The sequence below is a fragment of the Festucalex cinctus genome, chromosome 1, assembly GCF_051991245.1.
Source record: "Festucalex cinctus isolate MCC-2025b chromosome 1, RoL_Fcin_1.0, whole genome shotgun sequence".
NCBI classification, from domain to species: Eukaryota; Metazoa; Chordata; class Actinopteri; order Syngnathiformes; family Syngnathidae; genus Festucalex; species Festucalex cinctus.
Genome location: NC_135411.1, coordinates 33,670,447 through 33,683,408, shown reverse-complemented (window position 1 = coordinate 33,683,408; position 12,962 = coordinate 33,670,447). Strand labels below are relative to the sequence as shown.

General features: G+C 40.6%; 1 protein-coding gene across 10 annotated transcripts in view; it reads right to left on the bottom strand.

Moving 5' to 3' along the window:
- Positions 1-12,962, bottom strand: part of LOC144025068 (RNA binding protein fox-1 homolog 3-like) — a 461,720-nt gene that overhangs the window by 126,407 nt on the left and 322,351 nt on the right. For 2 of the 10 annotated variants that reach the window (XM_077531090.1, XM_077531091.1), the window contains exon 1: positions 852-1,177. The exons of the other annotated variants lie outside the window; for them this stretch is intronic. In XM_077531090.1, coding sequence (XP_077387216.1) covers positions 852-977 — 126 coding nt within the window. In that variant the 5' untranslated portion in view covers positions 978-1,177. Of the gene's footprint in view, positions 1-851; positions 1,178-12,962 lie in introns of those variants that run through there. 10 annotated transcript variants of the gene reach the window in all.

Sequence of the window (12,962 nt, the reverse complement as noted above, 5' to 3'; positions counted from 1 at the left end):
ACAATGACAAATGACGACGCAGTCACATATATGTCAACGTACAACAACTCCGAAATCAGCCGCACCAAACTCCTCTGTATGTCACCTTGGCAAATCTCTTGGTTAGGCAAAACTGAAGGATTAAATGTGATTTTGACAGAACCAAGAACCATAGATGGAAGAAAAACATCATCTAAAAATTGATGAATCAAAAACAAAACTCCCTGCTATGCCACCTTTTGGAATTTTCTTGTCACACAAAACTAAAAGATGAGAAGGGAAATAAAGTATAAGTGTTTGAAGGAAGAGGAGAATTCCAAATTTAATCTTTAATGCACCAAACTCCTTATTATGCCACTTTTGGCACTCGACTATGTACGAAACTAAAAGACTAAGTTGGAAATTAAGCGCCAAAGAAGGGGAAAGAAGTCAAATGTTGATTTTTTATTTTTTTTTTGGTCAGTTTGTCAAGTCCTAACATGGGAATAAAATAATTTTGTGGCGTGAAAGCTGTTCTGTTTCACCGCCGCGCCACTGAAGGGATCAGGCGCGTGCCCAGAGAGTTTTATCACCTCTGCGGCGTCCACTTGTAATTTAGCACGAGTGACAGGACCCCCGCTCGTAAATCCCTTAGAGGAGGCGGGTCGTGCGAGGTAACGTCGCCGCTGAAAAAAAATCCCGAACTCACAGGACAAGTTAGGGGAAAGTCTCCTGGTCAGGATGGCTTTTGTAATGAATGAGACCGAATGAGTCTCGCCGTCCCACTACGCAGTTACAGATATTTACTCAAGGAGGAGTAGATGGGACAGAAGTTAAGACTTCCACTTGGCTACAAAAGGAAAGGTGAAGGGAGTCTGGGTAGAAAGTCTTACCTCTGGCAGGTATAGGAAGGCGGGGGGACACTGGAGCGAGTGCGGTAGCATCCCGGAGCCGGAGAGCAGCAGACAGCCGGAGTTGGCCATGGAGCTCAGCGTGGGGTAACGGGACGCTTTGCGCATTTACACGGGAGATCCTTCGACTCGCTTTCTCTCTCGGTGTCTTCAGATCACTCGCTTGTCGCCTTTTTTAATTTCCCTTCCCTGGCTTTTGTGCGTCTACCGGAGCAGGACGAGAGTGTGCGCTTACGTTCCACCTTTATCGCTCGCTTTCTCACTCTGTCTCTCTCTGGAGCTGTCTCTCTCGCTCTATTCCGCGCCGAGACTCTGTTTACTTTGAGCAGTATAAAAGGCAACAAAAGCATCCAGACACAGAAGGGGAGGTTCCGGCCGAGGAGGAGGGGTTGCCGTGCCGACAGGGGGTTGGCTCATTTGTGGGGTGGGGGGGTGTAAGGAGCGGCTAGTGGGGGGAGTGTTACTGATGAAGTCCCCAGTGGATTCCGACATCAAACAGTCCGGGAATGGGAATGACATTAGAACAGCTGATCCGAGGCATTAGCAGCTTGTGGGATGCTGCACGCTGCTTTTTAATTGCAGCACCCAACCCACCCACCACCTCCCCCAACATCAGCCCTCAGCGGATGATGTGAGCGCTCAAGGACACACTGCCGCTTGGAACACGTGTCGCAAAATGTAAGCGTTATGCTACAGCTGCTCTCGATTGACGGCGGTCTCATGGTTAATACTAATAATTCTGGATGCGCTGGCGTTCATCCTGTTTAATGCATTAACGATATTATTATTACTAGAAGTCAAAATCACATTATTTAGTAATGAATGTCAAGTGATAGTTATTTAATTTGCTTTCCTTGTCTTAAAAATTGGTTGAATTTTAACCTGGATTACTTTGACTTTTCCCTTGTCAAATAGCTGTATTTTACAGTTTTTCCTTAATAAAATACACACCCACGCCTTCTAAACATTGTATTTCTTGGAAATTTCTATATTTTTTTTCATAAAATTTTTATATTTCACAGTTTTTTTTTCTCCTCAAAAGTACAAAATATTTCTTGCACAATTACACGATTTCCCCAAGAAATTGTGACTGCTGAATTACCGTAATTTTCTTTTTTTGAAAATTGTGAGGTTTTCTGATTTCAACAACATTCTTCTTGGAAAATTACATTTTAAATTATGATATTGATGTGGTAATGTTACAACTGTGTTAAACTGTTTTTCTTGTGAAATAGATTTTATTCTTTACAAAAGAAGAACATTATCCTGGAATCCATTTTTTATTTTTTTTATTTTTTATTTTTTTATTGTACAATTAACACATTTTTCTTTGGATATTGTGACTGCTGATGAGATTTATTTATTTATCTTATTTTTCCTCAAAATTATATCCTTTCAAGTTACTGTTTTTTTTTTTTCTCTTAAATTACGTATTTTCTTTATTGGAAATTCTGATGTTTTTAGTTGATAAAAGTGTACGCTTGTTTTGTCATGTAAAATGCGGCCTTTACACTTTAAAGTAATGTTGCCTTTTATCTAGGGATGGGTGAGTAACAATACATGCTGTTGGAATTGGGCCGATACCAGCCTTATTATAAGGTATCAGTACACAAGTAGGCTGCTGATACCAGTGACCACCACTTAGTGTGTAATGAGTAGCGCTGTCAAAGTAAAGCATTAATTAATTAATTTTTAAAAAATTATCACCTTAATCATGTATTAAAACAGATTAATCACACTATTAGATAGCACAGGTTGTGTTTGAGCAATTAACATAACTACATGCATTAAAGTAAAGCATTTAAGAAATGTTTGTAGATGACATTCAAAATATTTGTTCAAGTCAAAATATTGGGGTTGTTTTCCCCATTTTAAATTATGCGAGTAATTAACAGATTAGAAAAACAGGGGGAAGAACATCAAAAATGTTGAAGACGTCCTCATAACATTAAATGTCAAAAGAATTAACACATAACAGGTGCTCTTCAAATTTGGCGGACAAAAAATGATAAAATAGCCGTTTTAATTAAGCGATTAATCGTGATTAATGAAAATTCTATTGAGTCTAAATTTTAAAATGATTTAGTTAAATGGCAAAACGTGGCGAGTATGCCGGATACTTTCTTAATGATAGTAATTTTTTAGTCACTGAACATTCAGGCCACACATACACCAGCGGGAAGCCATCACAGGAACAAAACAAAAAATTCCACCCGCCCTCGTGCTGAGCGGAGCGCGCGGCATCGCCAAAACCCGCCGGCAGCTTTCTTTTGAGTGCGTCTCTTTCCTCACCCATTCCGTTTGATAGCGCTTTAAAGGCGGCGCGCAGACAAAGAGAATGCACAAAGAGACATGCTTACATCACACTTTTATGACCTCCAACATTGCAACCCCGTGACAACTTGGACTTCATTACGTCCGACGTTCGCTTTATCTGGACCCTGATTATCGCGTCATCCCCGGCGGACAGGAAGTGGCGGGAGGAATGACCAAGGATTGAGATGGCGTCAAATGAAACATGAAACCAGATCAAATGTATTAGAAGTGCAATCAAAATTGGACACAGTAGCATTGAACGAGTCAAAGACAATGTAAAATAAAAAAAACCCTTGTCCTGACTTGCCATGTTGTTGTTTGGCTGATTGATTCTTATTAGAAAAATTGATTCATTTCTTCATCAATGTTAGTCTAAGGCAGTTTCTCAAATAGTGGGGCGGGCCCCCCAGGGGGCACGTTTGACCTCGGGGAACGTGCTTTTTAATTTTTTTTAATTTGATTTTTTTTGCTGTCCAAGAATAAAGTGCAATTGCACCTCCACTACATTAGGGGGCAGTGGCGCTCATTATTGGCAGCATTCGCTCTGTGGTTTTAGGGGTTTTTGTTTGCACTGAGCATGCGCGCTTTGCACACAGCAAAAAAAAAATCAGCAAAAATGATTTTATATATTTTTGTTTTGCAGTTTAAAGTTTTTTGTGTGTTTTTTTAATATTGTGCTATTTATTGATTTTATGTAATTTTATTTTTTCCGTATCATATGGTTTAACATGGTCAGTCAAAAAATGACAGAAAATAATTGAGAAGCACTGGTCTAAGGGCAGATAAATCACCATTGCCCTCACCAGTGCTGGGGGTCGGGGTGTGTTCGGGGGTTTGGGGGTCGGGGGTGGTGGGGCCTGGGTCGTGGTGGATGGCGGGTTTGGGTGGGGTGCGGGGGGGTCGTGGGGGGATGGGGGCTGGGGACCGGTGGGGCGCTGTGGGGGCCCGCTGGGCCTCGTTCTGCGGCCTTGGGCTCGGGGGTGTGGGCCGGGGCTGGGGCGGGGGTGTTCCGGGTGTCTGGGTCGGCTCGCCGACCGGTGTCCGCTCGGGTGGCTTGGGGGTGGCCTTGGTGCTGCCGCGGCCTGGGGATTCCGGGGGGGGGGGGGTGCTCGCTTTGCTGGACCGCGGTTGACGGCTTCTTTCTTTGGTGGTGGTCCTTATGCATGCCAGATCCGTCGCACCAGCATCTACTGAAACTCAACAGAAGTACCCTCTCCCTCCCACAGCCCCTTGAATCAGTTGGTGCTGGTGTCTGTGGTTCTCACTTTGCTTTATCTATCCTTCCCTCCTTCCTCTCTTTAGTTTTTCCTCTGGTCACTTGAGATCTTAATTTATTAGAAGTATGAGGTTTCTGGGGTTGGCATAAGACTCCGGTTTTGTAACCACGCAGGAGGGGTCTTGTTGGTGCTGGACTTCACTTTGATGGATTGGATGTACTGGCTTCTATTGATCTCACTCTGCCTTATCGATCCTTCCCTCCTTCCTCTCTGTAGTTTTTCCTCTGGGCTCTTGAGATCTCGCTAAATTTGCTGGAATTTAGAGGCTTCCGGTGTTGGCGTAAGACTTTTATTTTGTAATCATGGGGAAGGCAGGAAGTGTTTGGTCGGTGCTGGATGTCACTTTGATTTACCTTTCTTTTCTCTTTATTTCTTTTTTTTTCTGACCTTTTCTCTGGTCTCCTGACCATTTAAATCTCACGACTCTGGCAAGATTCTGAAGTACCTGGTTAAGGCGAAGGGTAATGGGATATTTATAAGGTTTTAGGTGAATGAATGAGTATAAATTTATACGTATTTGCACGCACCATTGCCCTCGCTTTTCCATACTCAAAATCTCACATTTGGCATACGTTTTCAACATTCTGGAGAGCATTTTCACCTGTACCAAGCAGGAATTACTTAAAAAGACCACAGAGTCACTTTAACTTGGCAATTTGAAATTAGGTAGTCTCTCATGAACAGATGCACAAAAAAGTCTGGAGACGCCATGCCCCGAAACCCACAAAAAGTCAGCCACTTTGGATTGAAGCAGTCATTTTATTGTCATTTTGAAGCATTATCACTGTTTCTTTGAATGTTTTGACAATTCAGCCCTCCAGCTTAACTTTGTAACATGAAATTTGGTAGATGTTTCCATCATGAGCAGATACACAAAGAAGGACAGGCCCAAAAACAAACAATATGTTTACTATGTTGGTTTTAGGAGGTCAATTTATCGTCATTTTGGCCGTTTTCAGTGTTTCTTGAGGAGATTTTGAAAATTCGACCTCCGAAGTTGGCTCTGCTTGGCATCATGACATTTGGTAGACATGAGCATATGCACAATGCATCAAAAATGCATGACTGAACAAACAGGAAGTCTGGCATTTTTTATCAAAATGTCAAATACTGACTGATTGTAGTCATTTTTGGGTTGAAACTCCTCCTAGAGATTTGAATGACTTGATTTTACGGTTGACCCATTCATGTTCAGAGACTCCAATTTAAATGTGTAGATTTCCACTGGATACTGAAGATAACCCTTCTGTCAAGCATGTGGCACCATAACCACAGCAACACCTTTTGTGCGTCATAAACGTACAATCAATACGTCATAAAACTTTGACAGTAAAACATGGTGTGGGTGTGCGTACTCAACGTACGAGAAAATAGCGGCGATGATGACTTGGCGAAGCCGCACGTGGTTCGTTAAACTTAAGTTTTTCTTGTATGTTCGGTTTCATGAGCCCCAACTTGACTTGGCTGTTTTTATTTGCTTTATTCGGATTTTGTTTTGTGTTGAGAGCCAACATTTCAGTGATTTTTTTTTTTTAAGGTACTGTGATGCACTTTGGCATGTGGGCAAGGAGAGCCACAGTCACCAATACACTTTCATTTCATTCATTTTCATTTCAACTCATCTATTAGAGTTTTACAGCTATTAAAGTTTACAAAATCTATCTATTTCTTTACATTCTCTTTTATTACGTTGCTGTTGACAGTCGCTGGTCAGATGACCTGCATACTTCATTCCTTGCACTGTTACATGCAATGTCTCCACTTCCTTGTGACGAATAAACTACCAAATTTCCGTAAGCTAATGGGAGGCGTTTGCCGTGGGAATGTCCACCGCAACACCGATGGCCTTCTCCGGCAGTCATCTTCTCTCCCGGCCCCGCCTCTACCGTCTCGCCAACTCCGCCGCCCTTTTCCCGCTCTTTTGCGTCTCATCGGTGCAGTTAATAATTCAAATGAGCACAGCGAGATCGCTCGCTTCAAAGAGGGCTGCCGGCGTGTTCTCCACGCTGGCTTTTTTTTTTTTTTCTCTTTTTGTCATGTGAAATCAAAGCCCTCACACACACACACACACACACACATGCACGCGTGCTGGTTTGTCGCCAATTAAAAAAAGCGATTAACGACCGCTGGGCTTATTGGCACAACATGTCCTCGCGGTGATCGCCATGGCAACATAGCGATGATCGTCATCGCCGTTATTTACGTACAACTCCAATGTTGTTGATTGCATGACAATGGCACGCACACAAACTGGTGCGTTGCCAATTAATTGGGTTTATCGGTGCAACAAATCCCATCTTTATTTTTTCTGGTGGTTACCATGGTGACCTGGCAATAATCTTCATCGCAATTATTGGCATACAACTCGAACTGCACTGATTGAACTGTACACACACACAGCAGCATCATCAATTAAAACAATTAAATGATCAACCGCTGTTGGGTTTACCGGCACAAAAAGTCCTCGTCTTTATTATTTTCAGCGATTGGCACGGCAACCTTGCGATGATCTGCACCGCCATTATTGGAATTTGATTTGAACATCCTTGAATGTGTTACAACGATACACATACATTCTTGTACTGGTGCCTCGCCAATTAAAACAAAACAAAAAAGAAACGATGAAATTCCTCTTGTCCATTATCCCTAGTGATTGCCATGACAACCTGGAGATGATCAGCATCACTGTTATTGACATATGACTTTACTGATTGTGGGAGCGTTACACACCCACACGGACGTCATCAATTTAAAAACGCAATAAATGATTACAGTACTTAGTTTATCGGCACAAGTCACCTCATCTATTATTCTTGGTGATCACCATGGCGATGACCAGCAATCCAGTTATTGGGGATCCACTTGGTTGCTGATTGTGCTACATTATCTGCTTTTTCAATCCCTGCGACAAAAACCTTGTGACCTATAACTGAAGCATAATTGAGTTTCCACTGTTTTACTGCTTATGTTACGATGACAGATTCTTCAATCACTGGTCCAGTTAACAAGCACTCCACAAGTATTCAAATATTAGGATTCAGCTTTCAGCATTCCCACGCAATTTCTAGAAATTGCAGAAACTTTGTCAACGATAATCCAAATGACCCCAATGATTGGCGGCGTATTCATGGTCAACCATCAAAACAGCAAAGATCTTCATAAGTGAGGATTCGTCATCGACTCCCACTGGATTTTGAAAGAATCTTTGAAAGATCACAGAGAAAGCGTACACACTACATTTGTATCCTAATTGGTACAGTTGTCTTCGGTTCAATGACTAAACTCTGCGATGTGTTCAAAAGATGCAAAATCCATACCATGCAATTTATTTTTAATAAAGACCAAATTGTATGAATGAGCCCAAAGAGACTACTTGCACATTCAATTGGCCTAGAAAAAATAAATAAATAAACAATAATAACCAAGCATGGCTGAGCACAACAAAAACTTCAGCAGTTTAATTTTTTAGTCTCTCTGAAGCATTGAAGTTACTAGTTAATGTCTAATTTTCTTCTCTCATTGACTTGTCGGTATATTCTGCAAGATGCAATAAGATCAGACATTCCCGGACCACATAATTAGACACGCAGGATAATGAGATCCGATACAAGATGCAATCAAACCTTCTGCCTTTACAACAACAATATTATTGCTGTCTTTTTATTCGTCATACTGAGAACTGCTTTCGAATATTTTGAACCAAAGGCCATACAAAAAAAAAAAAAAAAACTTCACAGCTCATTAAATCAGAACTTTTTAATGGCGTTAATACTGTTAAATGTTATTAATCTGAGCCTAAATCGCAACTTTGCCTACCTTTTCTCTTTGATGAGATTGAGTGGAGTCTGGCTGAAAATGGCTGTGGAACTTTTCCTAGCCTAGCTATGAAGTCAAGGCAGCTTTTATGTATATTATTCCCCCCAAAATTTGTATAATATTGGTTGCTATTACCACAAAGTATGTTATGACCTAATGGTTTAATATTGTTTATTAATGTGTCTGTGCAAAACTTACATCATACTGAAAGCTGCTTTCTAATTTTCTAAACCATAGACCATACAACTAAAAACGACAACAAAAACGTCAACGATCTTTCATCACAACTTTATGATGGCATTACTGTTACTGTAGTAATGATAACACTGCAGCTCTGCATCAATTTGATCTTTGATTTGATAGACCAGAAATTGGCTGTGGCTTGAAAATGGCTCTGGATGTTTTCCGAGCCTCGCTGCCAAGTCATAGGTGGAGAATTTTGATATGGGGGATATATATATAATCCATATTATATTATGTAAATTGATCAAGACTTACAGACACATTTAAGAATTATTCAACTAATTAAAGATTTACTTGGTTAACTTGACATGCACTCCAGAAAATGATTTGTATACAAGACATTACAAAATGTTCCATAACATGTCCCCTATAAGACACTTTCTCAATACATTGTCTTGCAGATGATAATGCAGCTGTGGATTTCTGAGGAAACAGGCTTTTATAGGAACTGTGAAATGTTGGTGTTGGGGGGTGCGTGGAGTTGGGTGTTGGGGAACAAGAAGTAGAAGAAGAAGAAGAAGAAGAGTTAAAGGAGCGGCGGCGTTGAAGTCCCTCCCCCACCTGACAAGCGTGCTCATTATCTGGCATTTCAGTAGTGCCAAGCAGGGGCACGAGGATGCCTGGGGTGGGGTTTAGAGGGATGGGGACGGGGGGAAGGGCACTTTTGAAAAGGGGAGGTTACATTCTCTTTAAAGGTCCACTGATGAGGTTTCATGGCGACTCGCTAATTAAAGCTTGTGTCATATATCTTACAAATAGCGAGGCTACGCATGCAGGGAGACGAGAGTGAGAGGGGGGGGAGGGTTCAGGCTTTTTACATGTAACTTGACACGTTGCAGGATGGAGACCCGTGACCCCGAGGAGGATGGTTGTCTGAAGGAATAATAATTAAAGCTCTCCATGATTTCTTTGAGCTCACGGTGGGAATAAGGAGGCAGTGCTATGGGGACTGGGGTACATACAGGGGGGTTACTATTATAGAAGCACAAAGGAAAGCAAGCCAAGGACATATTCACACTAGATTTTACTTTACTACCCCTAAAACACTGCTGGTTGTATCAGGATTGTCTTTGAATGATATGATAATGTGTGTTTGCGCAAACAGATTGTGTGCACTCCTGGTGGGTGTGTTGCAATATACGAAGATTGCCATTGACCTAGATCCGATACAGCAGGTGCTAAATTGCGTATTCATTCGAACCGGAAAAGTTGACATGCTGCCTCTTATTTAACCTGCGCTATGTTAGCATAGCTCTGCTAGCTGGTTAGCATTGGCCTTTCGATGCGTGAATTAGGGACAACATCTCAATTCCTCTCAGGTATGCTGAATCACATCGATTCATTTGGAATATATTTCATATGCAAAATGAACAGCGCAGCAAGTTATTGCATTTGGCAGAATACAATACAATCCTGGGTGTGGCCGGTTTGTAACCGGGCAAAACTTTAGTGGATCAGGCCATGCGTGTACAAGGGCTCCGTATCGAACAAATACAGAATGAGAACACTTACAAGGAGCTGTTGAAGGCCACAACACACACAACCCCAGCTTACTACGACACGACCCATAAAGGCACACATCCAACACATCAATAGTATGTACAGGAATGATACCTTATAAAATGGTTTTGGTTTCTTATGATTTCATTCAATATGGTGCTATTTTTGCTATGTTTTGTATCTTTTTGTATTTGCTGTTGGCAGTTTCTCACATGTGTTTTTCTCGTTTCCCTTAGGGGGCGCAGTGAGCAAGTAGGCAGGGACCCGGGAGCAATTGCCAATCAGCTCCCAGTCTTGGAGGCACGCACCTGGGAGTGATTGGTAATGAGTTTGAGACCTTAAGAGCTTCATGCTTACCAGAAAGACATCGTTCATCTAGTTCCTTTGTTTCAACCTGTATGCATCCTCTCACTTGATGTTGTACTTCTCCCTGTAGAATGAGTGTTTTTGTCCCGCTTCCTGAGAGTTTGCCACATATTTTGTTCGTCTTTGTTTGTCTAGTTTTGGTGATTGTGTTTGTTTCTGCCTGGCACCATAGTTTCCAGTTCGACTTACTCATTTGGCAGCACTTTTGGTTTCTCAGTTTTTGCTCTTTTTGTTTATTGTTTATTTGTTACTTTAGCTTTTTGAAATTATCTGTACGCTCTGTTATTGTTTTGGATTCACACCTGTCACAAACCATAGATAAATAAATAATTGTAAATAAATATATAATAATAATAATAATAATAATAATAATGATGATGATGATAATAATAATAAATTGTAAATAAATAAATAAATAATGAGTGTCAAGAAGGTAGTGCTCCCTTAGATTTTGTAAAGACAAATTTTGTGTATTCTGATGATTTAAATGGGTACAACAGCCTCGAAAATGGAAAAATATTGGCACTTTAATTTGCATTTGTTCATAATATCTGGTGCACAAGTCTCAAAATTACTTTTTGTTTCTTTGAGGAGCAATTTTCATAATAAATTACTTAATTTTAGTAGCATTTTTTACAGGTTAGATAAATAAATACATGTATTAATTTGCTCATTTGCGTGTCATGTGGACTTGACATCCTTAACGATGTGTACACGAAATGGCGACAGTGTGATACAGGGCGCATCCCTGCTCTCGCCAACAGGAGGCGGCGAGCACCGTCATCGTCTGCTCCATTGATTAGAAATGTTGATTAAATGGACCGCGCAGGCAGGAAGTGCAAGCGAGAGTCGGGATCCATCCCTCAATTGCGCGGCGTTAGCTCCGGCTGGGCGTCACTCTCTCTCTTCTCCAGTACGTGTTCGGTGTCCCTCGCCCCGCTTTTAATGGCTTTGGAAACAGAGCGTTGCTTTTATGTGGCGTCATTCATCCTCATATGCTTGGTCCCGCCCCCGTCCCGCAATGGCGGCTGCTTTTATAGCCAACTAATGCGCCCACTGCTGGGATCAGCAGCTCTGCTGCGGCCATCGCTCAACGCCGCCGCACTTCCAACATATTAGGACGTTTTCAAATGCTTACAGCCTGCTGCTCGTACATCGTGCGGCAGTGCCGAGCTAGTGTTGCTAGTGTTAGCTTGTGGACGCTCAGTCAACACAGTTAACATTAGAAAAGTCACTGTTATGTTTAGAACAGCAGACCAGACTGGAGTTGTGACTTCTAATTTGTTTTTGTATTCAAAATAAATAAATAAATAAATAAATAAAGACGTGTTTAAATTGTTCTTTATTATTTTTGTCTCCTATTTTATTAGTATTGGTAATTCAGCATGTCTGATTGTCATTGTGGAGACAACTGGAGCAGGGACCAAAATTTTGCAGTAGTGTGGGGCGCACTGATTTAGTTTTAAATAACAATTCTGGACATGACAAGTCAAGATTTTCAAGCACAAAATGTAAAGGCAGAAAAAAAAAGTGTAATGAAGGCATCTAAGTAATGAGTGTCAAGAAGGTAGTGCTCCCTTAGATTTTGTAAAGAGAAATTTTGTGTATTCTGATGATTTAAATGGGTATAACAGCCTCTATAATGGAAAAATATTGGCACTAGAATTTGCATTTGTTCATAATATCTGATGCACAAGTCTCAAAATTACTTTTTGTTTCTTTGAGGAGCAATTTTCATAATAAATTACTTTATTTTAGTAGCATTTTTTTTTACAGGTTAGACTCAGAGACCTTCAGCAAGAGTTTTATTAAACAATAAAATTATGACAATATAACGGGGTGGATGAAATTAAGGCTGCCAATATCAAATATTTTTGTATTCGAGTATCCTACTGAAAATGATATAGAATGATAAAATAATCAACAGATTTTACTTCTTAAATCCATGCAAATATTGTCTGGAAATATTTTCCTTGGAACAATTTCAAACAAATATGAACTTAAACTTTTACATAAGGCATTAAATACAGAAAGACTTTAACAGCCTTTGTGCAACATCACTTGAGGAGCGAGCATTTTAGTATGTAACATTGTAGACCAGCTAAATAGAAATAAAACATTTTGTTTACAGTATTATTACATTTTGGAAGTGTGAAATGCCCTAAAATGAAGACTACTCGAGAGGAAACAGTTAAAAAGTGAATTATGTACTAATTAATTTCAGTTGATTAGATGATTCCCTTGTTCGAAAATCAAACTTAGTCTTTAATGACTTTATATAGCACCTGAAAAAAGATAATTTTCTGAAATGCATATTTTTTTTAGTTGGTGAGAAACACGAACATAAAAAAAATAATTTAAGCTAACTTCAGCTGTCAGATAATTCTGATTTCAATAGCAGGACAAGTAGTCTCAATTACATAACTCAACGGCCCCTGACCTAAAACAGGTTTACATGAAGACTTTTTTGTCATCCCGAATAATTCCGACTAAAGATCTCTCGTCTCCTCTCGTCACAACTGCCGCTTACATGCTCCACAACGTTAATCAGTAGTGTGACACGCACAGATCGATG